This window comes from Strigops habroptila, chromosome 2 (genome assembly GCF_004027225.2).
Source record: "Strigops habroptila isolate Jane chromosome 2, bStrHab1.2.pri, whole genome shotgun sequence".
Classification (NCBI taxonomy): Eukaryota; Metazoa; Chordata; class Aves; order Psittaciformes; family Psittacidae; genus Strigops; species Strigops habroptila.
In genome coordinates, this window is record NC_044278.2 from 34,098,047 (window position 1) to 34,115,245 (window position 17,199).

The 17,199-nt window shown below is 36.6% G+C and overlaps 1 protein-coding gene across 2 annotated transcripts in view; it reads left to right on the forward strand.

Moving 5' to 3' along the window:
• Window positions 1-17,199, forward strand: part of TRAPPC10 (trafficking protein particle complex 10) — a 43,192-nt gene that overhangs the window by 23,043 nt on the left and 2,950 nt on the right. The window contains exons 11-22 of one of the 2 annotated variants that reach the window (XM_030476476.1): window positions 244-335; window positions 1,261-1,401; window positions 3,466-3,578; window positions 4,678-5,192; window positions 8,796-8,937; window positions 10,047-10,205; window positions 11,358-11,587; window positions 12,823-12,923; window positions 13,812-13,938; window positions 14,810-14,980; window positions 16,274-16,451; window positions 16,855-17,049. In XM_030476476.1, coding sequence (XP_030332336.1) covers window positions 244-335; window positions 1,261-1,401; window positions 3,466-3,578; window positions 4,678-5,192; window positions 8,796-8,937; window positions 10,047-10,205; window positions 11,358-11,587; window positions 12,823-12,923; window positions 13,812-13,938; window positions 14,810-14,980; window positions 16,274-16,451; window positions 16,855-17,049 — 2,164 coding nt within the window. The remainder of the gene's footprint in view (window positions 1-243; window positions 336-1,260; window positions 1,402-3,465; window positions 3,579-4,677; window positions 5,193-8,795; window positions 8,938-10,046; window positions 10,206-11,357; window positions 11,588-12,822; window positions 12,924-13,811; window positions 13,939-14,809; window positions 14,981-16,273; window positions 16,452-16,854; window positions 17,050-17,199) is intronic. The other variant, XM_030476477.1, reaches the window with a different exon arrangement.

A 17,199-nucleotide genomic window follows, 5' to 3' on the forward strand; every position in this document is an offset into this window, starting at 1 on the left:
TAGACTTTTTTTCTTCTGCCATTTATAACGCAGATATGGGATAATGACCAACTGCTGAAAAAGTGAAAATGACCTGTTACAAACTGCTCAGTATTGTGTGCAGGGGCAAGGGGAAAACTAAAAAGTGATTCATTCTGGTCATTTTGTTGTAGTAACTTAGTTACTGGCTGTGAGTTTGTGTGAAATACTGTGTAACTACTAAAAATACATAAAGCTTATAATAGTTTCTTTTCTTTTAAACAGGATCTGTCCCATGCCACCATTGAAATGTACACAAATATTGGAAGAATTCGCTCAGCTAAGCTTGTGGGAAAGGACTTGGCAGAGTTTTATATGTAAATTAATGTTTAAAACGTCTCAAATGCATTAGCTTTGAAAAGTTTGAATATAATCCTTGAGGAAAATATGCTGTATTTAAACGGGAGTTTTAAAAAAATTTTTTTTTTTTTTTTAATGTAGATATACTCAAAGTTTCCAGCTGTATTTCGGGGGGGGGGAGGGGGGGGGGAAGATAAAAAGAAAAAGAATAGTGGCAATCTCTTAATATCAAATCCTAATTCTTACCTCATGTTTTAGTACTCTTACCTTCAACTGTCTTGTGTTCTTTAGCCTGGTCATTTCTTCTCCTTAGGGAAAAAAAGGGCAGTGGGGTAGGGGAAGAAAAAGAGATAACTTTGCATTTACTATAGCCTGCTTTGTAACAACTTGTTTCAAAGCTTGTCTTAACTGCATATGTGTCTATATATACCTAAGAAAAGCCAGAAAATGTGGTCTTTGGAGACTAATCAGTTTCATATGGGAAAATGTTTGTTTCCCCCACTGTGAAACTCAACAGTGATTTTATTTCTAATTTCCAAATATATTTTTTTGTGTTTATCCCTGCTGTTAAATTCCACTAAAGGAGCTTCATGCATTGCTTTTCTATTTCATTTTATTTTTCTTAGAAAAATTCTGGAGTCTTAAGTGGTTTATTTGGGAAAACATGTTTGGGCATGCTTCTCACCTGTGTTTACTAAAGCAGTCTTATCTTCTAGCTGCAACACAGTCTCCTAAATTAACTTAAATTTTCACCTGAGGGAATAATGTTAGGTTTAAAGACTACCATGGAACTACTGTGTAGAGATAACATGGTCTACAGCATCTTGTTCTGCATTCATGTGCATTATTCCTCTCCCATCACCCCTTTTTGAAAATGTGTAGAGTTTTCATGGCTGCAGAGGTTCTTATATCACTCTGTACTCATTTCGGTTTTTTTTAAAGGAGGAAGAAAGGTCCACAGAAGGCAGAAGTCTATCTTCAAGGAGCACTGAAAACTTACCTTGCTGAGGGCTGGGCATTGCTCGTCACACATACAAGAAAACAGTTAGCTGAATGTCAGAAACACCTTGGGCAAATAGAAAAGTATCCTTTAAAAGGCAGAAGCCAGAAAAATCAAGATTGGAGAAAATGATAATTCTCATCATTTTTCTCACATATCTCTAACTTTTATTTAACAGTAGACATTGTCAGACATCAGACAGCTGACTTATTTCTTGTCTCCATTGTTGCTGTTCAGTTGGGGAGGGTTGGATTAGTTATTTTTTCATTTCTATTTTTTCATTTCTATTTTTTTAACATCTGGTTCTCTTAAAACTTTTTGCATATGGTTGCTGCTCTCTGTTTTAAATATGTCTAGTGACATATTTAAATGTGGTGCAACATGAACAGTGTGAAGTTTGTCATTAATTCAGCAGAAAACTGTATAGGTTTTTTATGATTCTGTTTGTATTTCATCATTATGGAAGTTTTTGTGTGGTACTAGTTTTTCATTTGGTAAATAAGGCGTTATAGTGACTTCTTATATTAAGGAGCTTAATTTCTGGGCTTGCTTTCTATAACTGCTACCACCTTTATTCTGTATGTGACCTGGCAAGGACTCTTCCGGTATTTGTAATGGTGACTTTTTCTAAAAGTTACAACAGAGGCTTGGAAGATGAAAATCTCGTGGCTTTGGTGTGGTGTTTTAATGTTTTGAGTTGTGGGTTTTTTGCTATTATTTATTTTTTTATTTCTGGCTTTGATCTCTGCCTCAGAAGGGGAGTGGGAGTTGTTTGCTTTTACCTTATGTAAAAGCTCAGTCTTCAATGTGTGAATGAAATCTCTAAATGCCGCATGAATGCAAAGTAATACTTTGAGAGAATGATTTTGCCCAATTCTAATGTTTGACAGGCTTCAAATTCTTCACTTTGATACTCTGCATTTATTTTCATGCACCAACTCTATCAGCTACAGTGGTGTTTGTTTAAATCTTAAATCTGCCTGCGATGCTGTACTCTTGCTCCATTCAAGATAGGAGATGTGGGGAGGGAGCAAAGTCTACTGACTGGCCTTGGGTGTTTTGTTGTATTCTTTTTGGCATTAGAAACAGTTTAAATTCCACTTTTCATTTTAGCCTCATATATTGTCTAAATTTGGTAGCTAAATTAAGTAACTGGGTTCTAATCTGAACTGCATGCAGGATATTGTGTGTTATAGCAAAATTGCAAATTTTCATTATTTTTTGGTGGTTTGGGGGAAGGGTACTGCTTTCAGTGGTGCCAGAGTTATAAAGAGAATTCCTGTAGGTGTTCCAGATTGTCATGGTCAGACAGTTTTCTAGCTTTTCTTAAAGTTGTTGGGTTTTGTTGTTGTTGTTTGTTTGTTTTTCTTTGCCCCAGAAGCTCATATTTTAGTCTCTAAATGACAGTACTAGGAATCTTACTGTAGCTGAAAATTGCTTTTTAGCTGAAAATCAGCTAAATGTAAATTTGTGGTATATTTTGGGTTTCGTTCTTTGCTGTTTTTTGTTTCACTGGGGTTTTTTAGAACTAGACTTGGAGATTGCAAATGTCTGCCTCCTTTGAAAATTTTTACATCACCTTAAACACTCTTAAATTTTTCTGCTTCAGTGGAAATGCTTTCAAAGAATCTGAGCCAGTAATATTGCATTCTTAGCTAAATACTTAAGCGAGCATTTGTATCCCCAGCACTCAAAAGCATAAAGAATATCTTGTGGCTTAGTTAATGTGAGTGATGCTGTAACAGCTAGCAGATTCTCAGCCAAGTAAACTGGAATATAATAAAATACTCAAGTTAGTTCTAAATGTTGGGCAGTGTAATGCAACACACTGGGTCTTTAACTTGCATGCTGCATGTATCTGTTGTCAAATAATGAATTTTCTATACTTACAAATCGTTTTAGATGGAGGAAGATTGCACAGGTTAATAATTATGGATCATATCTTAGTAGGTCTGCAAAAAATAGAGATTCTGCAATATTCTCAAATGGCAGTAAATCTTCCATTGTTTCTTTTCTAATGGAAGAATGTGGTGATGATAAAATCAGATCTTGTATTAAAAGATTAGAAAAGCAGTACTTGAACTGTCTTCTCAGTCAAATTTCTGAATGTTGTAGGTTTCTACCTCATGTTTCCTTAACTTTGTTAGTTATCTTCAAACAAGCAGCCTTTTAGCTGGTGATAGTCACTTAACAGAAAATGAACGCAAAAGCTTTTGCCAAGAAATACTAGATTTTGCCAATCAGCAAGAAGAGAACCAAGGTAAGTCCAGTGCTTAAATACTTAAAACTTAATATGCTCTACCCTGATCTTTCCCTAGAAGTAGATTGGAATGCTTTTTCGTATTGGTTTCATTAGCTTGTGTATAACTTCAGACATGAAGTTATACACATGGTTCTTTTCTTGTCATTTCCAGATTTTTTATAAAACTTCTGCAATAATTAAGAACAGTCAAAGATGAAAGAGTAATTAACATTTATGCTGAATACTGGAAAGGCTTTGTTTTCCTTCACTTATCATTTCTCTGCTTTGACAGCTCATGATTTATCTTGTGTTTGCTCTATTCCAGTCCCTCACTTGCCTTTGTCTCTGCATTACGGGCACGCAGTGTCTCTGCATCACGGGCAGTTCTGTGATGATACTTCTTTGGTTTTAATGTTAGATTCTGTACCCACCTACTTGCAGCTTATTACTTTTACCATCTGACCTCTTCTCTTTATTCTTCCTGCTGCTTCAGTAATACCTTGCACTCAGATATTCATCATCATCCAAATTCATACAGAATACTTCCTGTAAATCTGAAGACTGTTCATTTTTACGCAGAAGTTTTTCTTGATCAAGGGATGTAGCATAAGTAATACCTTATTTTAGACTTGCTTGTTAATTCAGCTTTGGTACTGCCTTAGTGTTGGTTTTTGGAATCTAGAAAAGAAAATGAAAAAACTTTGTATGGTGAAGCTGATGGCTCAAGGTACCAGTCCAATCATTAGTTTCTTAAACTTGTACTTGCTCTTGATTTATGTGCTCTGGGAAGTTTGTCATCTTATGCTACTGTGTTCATTGAGGACACTTTATGTAGTAGTGAAACAAGAAACTGCTCCTTAGATGCACTTAGTTTAGTCATCTTTAATAGCCTGAGTACTAAAATCGCAGTAGATGTAACTGTAAGAAAACAAATCTCAGCATCTTTAAGCCTCATTTCTACTCAAGATAAAATACGAAAGTATTGATTTGTTGTGAAAGGATTAATTGTGAAAAGTTGTTGATCAGTTTAATTCTAGGGGTTAAATTTTAAGAGAAAAGATTTGCTGATCTCCAGCAGCACTGGAGAAGAATAAAATTCCTGTTTTTATCTTTCCAGGTCAAAAGGTTATATTGCCTATGCATTCCTTTGCGCAGTTGAAAACTCTGCATTTTGACCCTCCTAATGCTGTTGTCCATGTGGGTGGAAAGTTGTCGATTGAGTTGACTTTGCTGAGCCAAATGCCTATCCCTGTCCAAGTGGATCAGATTGCCATCCATGTTCACTTCAGCATTGAAAAAAATAGTTACAGAAAAACAGCTGAGTGGCTCACTAAGCACAAAACTTCCAATGGTGTTATCAGCTTTCCTAATGAGATTACAGGCTTTCCTTTGTCAAGAAACAACTTGCCAGCTCTGGAGCTATATGAAATGTATGAACGGAGTCCCTCAGATAATTCTTTGAACACAGCAGGAATAATCTGCAAAAATGTGCACATGCTACTACGAAGGCAAGAGAGCAGCAGTTCACTGGATATGCCTTCAGGGGTGACTTTAGAAGATGGGGCTCATGTGTTGAAATGCAGCAACTTAATACTGGAACCAGGGGTCAATAAAATAACATTCAATACTCAGGTATGTTTTTATAGTTGAGCGAATGTAAGAAGAACTAAAAGCACTGGCTGAGGAAGAACCTAGTGCTGGCAAGTGGCACCTGTATTGCTTCCTGTTAAAGCTTGAGTGATGCCATTACCCTCGTGGCTTTCATTTTGCTGTTCTAGACTTTAATTTCCCTTGAAAGAAGGCTGTTGTGTTTGTGCCAAAATGTACAGGTGATTCCTATTTGCAGTGATTTGAGTTGGCCTTCCAAAACTTAAACACATTGATTATTGCTGCCAAAAATGAAACTGATAAATTCATATACAAGATAATGTACCACTCACGAAGTCTGCCTTCGCTGTTGAGCTCATTCACAATAATGTTGAAAATATTGATGGGAATACATTTTCTAGCCTTTAGCAAGTGACTATGTGATTAAACTTGGTTGATAGCCTGTTCTTCACTGTAGAGGGTGGTAGAATATTTTTTCACTTGGTGGATGTAGTAAACCTACCTGTAAGAAGTATGACAAAGCTCATCTTTTTAGAAGATGAAGATAAAGTTTCACCATCTAAATGCCATCCTCAGAAAATGGCATTAGAGCTATTACAGCCCTGCTTCTGCCATATAGTGGTGTATATGAAACTCTCCCAATTCCTGACTTACACATGCACTCTCAGTCAGCTTAATACTTGGAGTAATAATTTTTTCCTTCCATTCTTCCCCCAGCAAGCTAAGTACTCACAGTAATTGCTGAAATATTTAAGGACAGAAGTGTCCTTAAAGCGTCACATTGTGTTACCACTAGATGCATAGTAACTGGAAATCAGCAGGCCTTGAGTACCAGTCCTGTTGGTTGTGGTGTTGGTTTGTTTTGTCTTGTTTTTAACTGCTACTCATTCTGTGGCCTTGTACTTTGCTGGTCTGTGGTTTGTTTACTTGGTTTAAGGAAATGAGGAAAGGCATTTACCTGCCAGTGTAGTCCTAGGAAGTGAAATGTCAGACATTTTCAAAAGCAAGACTTCACCATCTGTTTCGCATTCCAGGAGTAGGAGCTTCTGGCCTCAATTATCATGCTGTTCTGTTCTTTGGGTTTCTTTAAATACTTTCTATGTATGTCCCCACCTCTGTAAGCCTTCATAGGGAAGTATTTAGCAGAGTTCAATGCTACAGTAATGAGCATAAGTGTAGGGAAAATTTAAGTGAGAAAATGCTGAGAAATTCAGTGTAGCATCAGAATGATTAACAAGGGATGAGGTAGCATAATGAGGAATGCAACAAATACTTCATAGCTGCTTCATTTTGTGAGCATTATCCACCCTCTATATTGGAAAGGGTATGGATGTTATGAAGAGAGAAAGTGTTCTGCAGTCACATATGGTGTATATATACGCATGCTAGCTTTGCCATTTTCTAATTGGTTTATGTTAGCTTTAGTCCCTTTTTAAACTAATTTTGAAATAAGAATCTTCATATCTGCTTTCGATGACTAAAAATTAATAGCTAGACAGAACTGGCCAGGAGGTTTCTTTAGGATTCTTAGCATGTTTTAAGTTCTCCACACCTGAGATTTTAATTTTTTCCTTTTTTTTTTTTTCTTTTTTTTTCTTTATTGTTAATTTCTATCTTGTCATAGAAACTTTGTTTAAAGTGAAGCTTTCTATAGGCTTACATACTCTGCTTTTCCATTCCTCCAGCACTGGGGCAGAAGGCAGTAGACAGGTGTGCTTGGTTCAATGTGCACACACACATTTGTGGAACCCGTGTGGATAGCAGGTATCTCCAGAGAGAACTTGAGCTCAAGTCCCTGATGATACAATGTGAAATGGCAATAATGTCATTTGAACTACCTACTGACCTAGGTTTTTAGGTTTCTCATTCTTTTAAAGGATTGGGACAAGTTAATGGGATTTGAACATGTCAGAGGTCTTGGTGCCTGCAAATGTAGTTTTCTGTGAAGAAAATGAACATGTATGCAGAACTGGATTTCAGGTGAAGGAGCCTTGCTAGGAGAAAGCTGTTAGAGACTGTTCTGAGTAGGCGTTTTGGCTTAGCGGAATCAGTAATCAATCTGCAACCATGGAAAAAGAGATATGGATGAAAAGCTAGACACAGTTCTGCTTTAAATTTGCCTTGTTCTGCATGATTGCGGTAGCTGTTGGAGGATAGACAGCCTTATGCTTGTAACTTTTCTATTTTCCTAACCTTACTTTCTTGAAAGAAATTTTCATGGAAAGACTGCTCAGTGTGAATCCTACTTAATTTTATACAGTTGTTCAAAGCATGACTTACCTGCCTTAAAAGGGAACATCTGAATATGTTATAATGTTGACATGATAACATGCTGAAAGCTTCACTAGATTTGAGTTGCAGTATTTACAAAATATATACTAAAAATCCATTATCACTGTAGTAGTACACTGTGTCACTTCTACTGGATTACATAGCCAGCCAGAGGAGAGAAACAGCTGACAACTTGTTTTCTAAATTTTCTTACAGTAATGCTTAATTGCACTACTTTTGCAGAGAGGGGAATGACTGTGCTTCTAGGACGCAGGGGGAGTTTGGTTCCCTCTGAGGATCTTAGGCTGATGATTAGCATTATTCATGCTGATAGCAATCTTCCAGTTTATTTTATTAAAGTTTTAAAAGCGATCAGAAAGCATTATCTAAATTCTTCAGACTGATTCCTGTCCCATGTTGAGATTTGAAGTATGTTTATATACAAAAGACTTGCTTTTCTGTTTATAAAGTATTCAAGGGTTCAAATTCAGTAACTAATACAAAAATGCATAATACTGAACTTCAGTCAGGATTTGCTTTGTAAATAACTGTGGGATTTGAATGCTAAGTTGTTAGAGCTTTTCTCCACAACTTCTAATCGTATTCTTTAGATGTAGTTATATCCAGCATCAATATGTATTACACTTGGTAAAATGGCACATGGAAAAAGAAAACGCTTCCTATTCCGCAGCAGTAGTAGCTAAGAGCAAATAGAATCAAGAATAAATATACTAGCAGATGTTACAGATTTGCTTTTTATGTTATCAAAAAACATCCTGAATCCTGTTATTCAGGGTAAGGGAAGAGTTTGAAATTCAATATGCATGTATAACTTTTTTGTAAGCATTCAGACAGGGTGTGGGCTGGGGAGTGTGTGAAATTGATAGCTTGAATTAAAAGCTGTGCTTCACAGAACTGTAGGATTTTATGAATGTTAGCCAAATGAGCACTTCACTGCTTGCTAAATATCATTTCAGTATTTAATAAATATAACAATATTTTAATGTATGTGGCACTTGGAGGGGAAGGGAAGCAACCAACAAACAAGATGAAAAGCACCCCAAAATAACAATTTGACAGCATAGCTGCACTATTAGTTATTCTGACTATTGGTACTTGTTACTTATGGTGTTTTTTCTTGAATTAGCCAGCACTCTAGAGCTTCTCTCTTAATGGGTTGAAAGGGGGTCCTTTGTGAAAATTTTGTCACTTATTCAGAAAAGTAGTCTGTCATTTTAATTTATAAATGCAAAGTATCTGATAAAAATGAGCTGAAAACATGCTGTTCTTTAGTAGAGGATTTGTTCCAGAAGCTTTTTCTAAATTGAAAAACCCATTCAAATGTTTTCTTCAAAGGCCAAAGAACCTGGGACATACACGCTCAGGCAACTGTGCACTTCAGTGGGAAAAGTACAGTTTGTCCTTCTTCATATTTACCCAATTGTGCAGTATGATGTATATTCTCAGGAGCCCCAGCTAAAAGTGGAACCGATGACTGGTAGGTACACTTGCTAAGCTGAAGCTGTTTTGATGATATCTGTTGTACTCTCATGGGACTAAAGTGTTTTCTGTCTTGAAAATTACTCAGAAAGTTTTTGCCTTACTCTTGATTTTGGGTTTAAAATAAATTCTGGCTGTTCAAATTATCCAGCAAGTATGCCCTGTCAGTGATGGCTAGTTTTCAATAATTCCAGGGGTTGGCTCTGGAACATGTAGTGTCACTTTTGAGTAGAAATTTGAACATCTATTGTCACTTAAATATCATGTGTCATTTGAGCTGCCACGCTGGTTAGAAGTGACTATTTAAATTTGCAATTGACTGAGCTCCTTATTGTTTAGTTCTGTGATGCTGCAGTCTCTTTGGTATTTACAGGAAACTGAGATTCTCTACTAGAGGTGATAATACTAACTTATTAAAATTTAATACTGAATATATCCATCAATTTCACAGAGAGCTGAGCATTACTTGTTACAGAGTTTATTAAAGTTTGTAAGTAGAAGTGGTTTTGTTTTCAGGCTATTAACTGAAGCAGTTGAATTAATATGCATTTTGTACTATCATTCTAGTTACAGTGGTTGCAGTGTGTGGTGAAGGAAGGACAGGCATATTGGGCATTAATCAGATTAGCTACCCCTATGAAATTGATGGTTGTGATTCAGATATTTGAGAGTCTGTGTACATACTGGCATTCTTGTTATGTTGGTTATGTAAATACAGCACGTGGGTATGACTGGCATTGTAGGTGCAGAAATGTAAAGCTATCTACAACCTGAAGAGCTTAACAAAAAAAAAAACAAGTAAATTTTTTGGGGTTACTGTATTTCACTGGGTTCTGTGCTGCTAGAGCTACACAGGATGTGAGCCAGCCATCTAAGCCATCCAAGGAACAATGGGTTTGTTCACTAAAGTTGAAACAACTGGTTTCTCCACACCAGTGTATCTGGGCAAGGTTTAATGTGTTGCATAGCACCAAACCCCCACACTTTCAAGTTACTCTAATGTGTGACGAATTGTCTGTGAATATTGCTAACAAGCCTTAGCAGTGCATTGTAACCATCTGCTGATGAGTACTGGAACCTGTCAACAATTTCTTCTTTCTTCTTCAGATAGCCTTTTGGCTGGCATTCCCCAGAAGGTGAAATTCACAGTGACTACTGGTCACTACACCATGAAGAATGGGGACACTTTGCAGCTCAGTAATGCGGATGCCATGCCTATTCTGTACCATCCGGAGAGCAAGGCAGTGATCTATTCCAACATCAGGGGTAAGCAAGGAAGTAAAAATTAGTGATCCTTAAATGGCTGAAAATTCAGTAATCTTGAAGTAAACCTGTACTTACATTAAGGTTAAGAACACTGAAGCTGTCTTTTTCAATAGTTGTTATTAAGAACAGTTCTGGTGACTTGCAGCTGAGTACTTCAGTGCACGAAAGGACTTAAACTTTGACCCTCAATGTAGTAGTATGAACTTTGCAGCAAACATAGCTGGACAGCTTTTACTTTTATTGATGTAATTCAGTAGGCATGGTGAAACTGCTGCCAAGGTGAGCATCTGTCATGATTTCCAAGGGAATCATGGTGATATTTTATTACTATGTGGGCTGTATATTCACTAGACCATTTTTATTGTGAAGTAGTTGTGAGTAGGTTCTTATGTAGTGCCTTATGTAAATAGAGCCTTTCCTTTGGCCAGTGTTTCATTTAAACAGATGACATCCCAGTTCCCTTTCTTCTGACCGTAAGTACTCTGTAGCCTCCTTAGTTGCTCAAACACAAGCAACTTTTACATAAATGAGAAGAACAGTCTTAAAAGACTTGATGAAATTCAGATTAAAATAGACTATGCAGAGGCACTCCACGTGTAGTACTTTAAAGATAGATGATGAAGGATGTGCATTTGTGTATTTTTGGTCATGCACGTGTGTGGTCAATAAGTTGTAAGGGTTTTTTATGAGTTTTTTTTTAATTATGCGATTAAGGATGTGCAGGACATTGTAAAAACTTCAGTAGATGTCGTGATGGACTAATGTAGCTCTTCAGCCTATTTGAAGTTTGTTATCAAATTGTCCTCTTAGTTCTTTCTGGAACGTCGGAAGGGTCTATTACATGGAATCTGGTGGTTACCTTCCTGCAGTTTATAAGGACAGAGTGTTACTATTGGGAAGTCGTGAACAGTAGTATTTAAGATGTGTGGATTATAGCTCAGTTGAAGAGATTACTGTGGAGTTATATAACATGGTTTCTTGTTGCTGTTTTTGCAAACATGGAGGTTGTGCTAGGAAATGCTTATGGCACCACATATTTTTCTATGACTTTTTAGACTAATTTCACTGTGTAGGTACAGATTAAAATGAAAATTGGGAAGGGTTGAATGGGTTTTAAATCTACTTACTTTTCCCCATTCTACACAACTATAGAGAAGATCTCAGAATCATCATTAAGGATTCAGTCTTCTGAAAAGATCACAAGCATCAGTTTGCCAGTGGCTCCTGCATATCATGTAATTGAATTTGAGCTAGAAGTCATGTACTTGCCATCAGCCACACAATCGGTAGTGGAGAAAGAAAATACTACCAATAGAGAAGTTCACAGAAAAAACAAAGAGAAGCAGAAACAGGACAACTGCATGGCTACTGTTGACCAAAAAGTAAGATGTAATTTAACACTTTTATTATTAAATGTATTTGATCACAAGGGCATACTCTTCACAACATAGAAGTGGTGGTGATGGGGCAGGGGAGAGCTTTCACTGAACTAATTTCCCTTAAAAAATGTACATGCAAAAATCGTAGCAAATGTTATAAATGTAGAGAAACCATAAGGATAAGCAGAAATATATACTGTGTTTACTGCCAACTGTTCCACTGGCTAGCAACCTGAGATTTAATGTTCTAATGTTCAGTTTACATAGAATGAAAGACACTCATGTCTTTGTAAAAGGTGGTATGGTGGTCTTCAAATTCTCCCTTCTAACTCATGAGGAAGATATTTCTTCTACTTGCAAAGAAGCTGTATGCTGTGTTGGTGCTTAACACTATAGTGTTTCAAGCCGTCATATTATTTAGTTGGAGGTAACATTTTCTCTTCACTTTCATTATGAAGGGTGAATAAAATAAGCAGTATGTAAAGCAGCTCTTCAGCTGACAACAAAATGATCTTAACAAGGAGTACCACCTTTCACAGTGTTACTCCTTGTTAAAACTGACCAAGCGTGCTGCCATGTATCCTTGTGTGTGAAGAGTCAGGTAAATAGGAATAGCTATAGATCAGCATTGCTAAAATGTGATGTGACGAAAGACTTTTATTTTTTATTATTTTATTGTTCTGCATATAGAAATATGTTGTTAAATATATATGCTTTATAGTTGAAAGAATGGCAGCATTCACTTCAGGAGAAATTCTTCAGTTAAGTATGCAGCTTCAAGTTAAATAAATATTAAATACATTTTTAAAATATTTGGAGCTTTTATTTAATACATACAAGTATTATCAAGGCATTCCAATAATGGATCATAGGGCAATTTATTTGATACGGACCTTTTATCAGATCACTGTATTAAAATGCTACTAAGTATTTTTAGTGTCCTTTCTTCTAGTCCCCTTCCTTTATTTCTAGTCTTCAGAACTGGGTATATCAGTTTCCACAGGAAAAGCCTTTTTGAGATTTCAAAATCTGCTCAGAGGAAAACAAAACCCTAATATTTTGTGAGATTAGTTTTTGACATACTGATTTTTAATTTTTTTTTTCCTCCTTTTTCCCCTTCTGGATGCATTAGCTGTAGCCACTTGCTGAGAAAAGGTTTGCTTAGGAATGAGAACAAAAGCAAAATCATTATGCCAAAGACCATTACAAATAAGAACTTTGTTCTCCCTTTCCTTTAGGTAACCATTGATTGTCCTTGGTCGATTTACTCCACTATTATTGCATTAACATTCTGCATACCTTTTAATGCCAAGCATTCCTTATTGTCAGCTGGCAAACGGTAATGTACTCATTAAGTATTTATTGTTTCTTTCTTCCTATAAAACATAGAGCTGGAGTTTCATAAGTAATATTTATAGCAGCCTTTTTTTTTTTTTACTAGGCTTTTTTATCTTATACAGCTTCCTATTGGAAGCTTGTGCATTTCCTCTAGTGTTCTTTCATAACAGTAAAACCAATTTGTGGTTTCAGCTATTCTGGAAATAAGATCATAAGATAAACCAAGCTAGCCTGTTTCTGTGTAGTTCTTCATAGAATCATAGAATGGTTTGGGTTGGAAAGGACCTTAAGATCATCTAGTTCCAACCCCCCTGCCATGGGCAGGAACGCCTCACCCTAGACCATTTCACCCAAGGCTCTGTCCAACCTGGCCTTGAACACTGCCAGGGATGGAGCATTTACCACTTCTTTGGGCAACCTGTTTCAATGCCTCAGCACCCTCATAGTAAAGAACTTCTTCCTTATATCTAACCTGAACTTCCCCTGTTTAAGTTTGAATCCATTACCCCTTGTCCTGTCACTACAGTCCCTGATGAAGAGTCCCTCTCTGGCATCCTTGTAGGTGTCCTTGAGATACTGGAAGGCTGCTATGAGGTCTCCACGCAGCTTCTCCAGGCTGAACAGCCCCAACTTTCTCAGCCTGTGTTCATACAGGAGGTACTCCATCCTTCTGATCATCCTCGTGGCCCTCCTCTGGACCACCTCTGTTCTTTGGGTTACAACCTTGTTTCTATAGATTCAGAAGTATTGAGGAAAAGATTGAAAGAAACAAACAGACCTTCCATTCTGTTCTTGCTTGAGCTGTGCACTTTGAAAACAATTTATGGACATGTACTCTTTCAGTATAACTATCCAACTTTTGTTGAACAAACTGTGTCATGTTTTTCAGGAAATATGTGCAAGTCTGTGTACAGAATTTGTCAGACCTCTGTTTCCAGCTTTCAGACAACAGCCTGAAAAATTCTGCTGACTGTACAGATTTGCAGCTGGTACCTCTGAACCCTGAATCTCAACAGGTAAAAGATTCACTTGGTGGTTTATGAGCTTGTTGGTAGAACAGCTAGAAGAAAGTTGTTGTTAGAACTTATACACATAGATTTTATAGTAAGTAAGGATGATAGCTGATATTAGGTCAGACCTTTGTAGTCCTCCGAATAACTTGGATTCTTAAAGATGCTTTAGAAGGCGTTTACACTTGTAGATCTTGGATTCAATTCTAAAAGTTGCAAAGACTATTAGGTAAGTTTTCAAACTTGGCCATTTGCCTCATGCAGAGCATTACGTACCTGCTTGAACAACAGCTATACAAATGTAATATCACTAATATCACTAATATCACAAATGTAATATCACTAATATCACTAATTAGAACATTTAATTTGTTCATCTTACAGCTGCAGTTTGTCACTAGGTTTTAGGGGAAAAAAAAAAATCAGGTAGAGACTGTTTTCCAATTAAATACAGCTGTAACCTAGTTAAGTTGCAAAGAAGTCCGTGAAGTTTTTTTCAGTCTGAACGTGATACTGGTCATTCTTGATGCCCAGGAAAACCATACGCAAACATTATTAGTATCTTTTATTAAATTGGGTTTTTAAAGAAAACATTTTTCACGCATACTTGATTGTGAACTATTCCTTTTTGAAACATCCATACTGACAGTGAAATGTATCCCTTCTTTTAATTAGGTGTGCCTTGTTAAAAAAAAAAAAAAAAAAAGAAAAATCACTATTTTGCTTGCATATTTTCCCTAATGATTTATTTAACACTAAATAGGTAATTTGTTTTTATAAACAATATTAATGCCAGAACAGACAAACTTATGTATGTGCGTTTCCACTTCTTTCTCAGAGGAAGGAAGGAGCTAATACTATAAATATTCTCTTTCAGGTCATATACAGTAAGCAATCGATATTCTTTGTATGGGAATTGAAGTGGACAAAAGAGCTTCCTCTCTCCTTGCAGTGCCTGTTTTCAGTCAGCTTTTGTCCAGCTACCTCTGAAGAACAGCCTCTTACCCTGAAGCCGTTCACTTATGAATTCCAAGTCGAAAATTTTTTTGTAAGTACTCTTCTAAGTATAGTATATGTTGAATGAATATGGTTTCCTAATATGTGGAAAGGGAAAGTTAAGAGATACAGTTAAAAACCTTCTGTTTACCTAATGACATTGCTACTGACTTTGAATCATTGGAAAGCCAGTTTGTTGAACAGTACAACTGAAGCCTGATATGGTATGGTGGAATTATTTAGTTGCCACTGGACTGTGGGGAGGAAGTACAAGTACAAGTGTACTTACCTTGTTTCATTTTTTTATTGTGTTTTTACCTTCCTGGGCTTGTGCCATGGAAACTGTCTGTGGATTACTGAGCTGCTTTTTCCCTGCAGGTTTAAGACTGTGCTCTTTAAAGCAAATTGCAATTTCCAAAAAATCTTTGCTATTAAAAGCATTTGAGTTCGTTTTTGTAGTGCTTGAGATGAGCTCCCCTAATGAAATATTTAGGGTTTTCCAGGCCATTATCTTAAATGTTTCTTCTTTCCCTTTATGGACAAACTTTTTACTCCTTTCATCAGCTAGGAAGCTTATAGACTAGATATAATTTTGTATTAAAGGGATTCTATCAACATTATTTAATCTCATCTTTTAATTCAGTCTTGTGCTACCCTTTGTGATGCTTGGGTAAAAAGTAGCAACATGAGAAGATTCTCATTTGGTTAAACCCTTTTGTCTGTTTGCCTATTACAAACTGGCATTGAGCAATATTTTAGGTTGTTTGTGGGGTTTTTTTACCTACTGGCATATAACTAGCATTTGATGGCACCTGTATGAGCATCTTTTTGGAGTTTTTAAAGAGAACTAACTGCGCTAAACAGTGTGGGGGATTGGTAGCAATTTAATTTTCATAGTAATTAAAAATCAGCTCTTTGCTAATGCGGGCACCATTATTCTGGGGACAGTGATGGTAAGAGTGATGAAGCAGTTCTCCTGTATTAATCAGAATTTGAGTATGTGTCTGAGAAGTGAGGAGCCAAGAAACATTTTTAATACAATTTTGTTTAAATAGTAAGATTATTGTCCATTTAGGAGCATTGGAGGGCTGAGTTAAAGCACAGAACTGGAGGGGAAAATGGCATGCTCGCTGCTGGTATCAAAAATAGATTGAATCAAATTTGATTATTTTCTCAAACTGAGGAAGATAATGAAGTGAGCATTACTTACAACTGAATTTGGCACTAAAAATATTTAATAGGATGTAGATGTTTAAGTTTGTCCTGTATCAATTATACAGTTCAGTTTAAACACAAATAAAACACCTCTTTTTTCTTGATAACAGCACTGTTTTCTTCCTGACAGACATTGTATCATGTGAAAACTGAAATTTTCCCACCACTGGGGGCAGAGTATTGTAAAACAGGCTCACTCTGCTCTTTAGAGGTGTCAATCACCCGACTCGTTGACCTCTCGGAAGTCGACAGAGATGAAGCATTAACGGAATCAGATGGATATTGCACAACAAAACTGATGTATGAGGGTAAGAATATTTTTCTTAAGTATATTGACAAAATTCCCCAGTAGTTTTGTCTTGATAATGATATCTGCCAGGCTTTCTATGGCATATATTCTCGTATTGTTAGTATGGCTGCTCAGCAATACTCATTTTGCTAGATTGAGGACATTTTATTTTTTCATCATTCATCTGTCTTCAAATGGAATATCCATCCAGTCTGAACTGCATTTATACTTGCTTGAGGCCCAACTATGGTCCCTTTTGTGTAGGGCTGTTTTTAATTACCTTGCACAGCTCTGCACGCATAAAAGCAGATGGGCTTTTAGATATTGCTAAAATACTCATTTTAAACATGCTCTAAAACTGTACTGAGTATTCTTCATTTTTCAGAAAAGATCTTTATAGTGTTTGCTCTTTATTCTTGCAGTTGTTGACAACAGTAGTAACTGGGCAGTCTGTGGGAAAAGTTCTGGTGTGATATCTATGCCTGTAGCAGCTCGAGCAACTCACAAAGTCCACATGGAAGTGATGCCGCTGTTTGCCGGATACCTACCTTTTCCTGATGTCAGATTGTTTAAATACCTCCCTCACCATTCTGCTCACTCCACACAACTTGATGCTGGTAAAGCTGTCTTGACTACATGGCTACTTACAGAACTAATTCTGCTTCTCCTATGTTCTTGTGTAAAGAGAAAAGCGAGGCTAGGAAGTATATTGACCAAGTACTTGTAGGTGTCTCTGCTGTTTAACTCATGCACAGTTCTGACTTGAA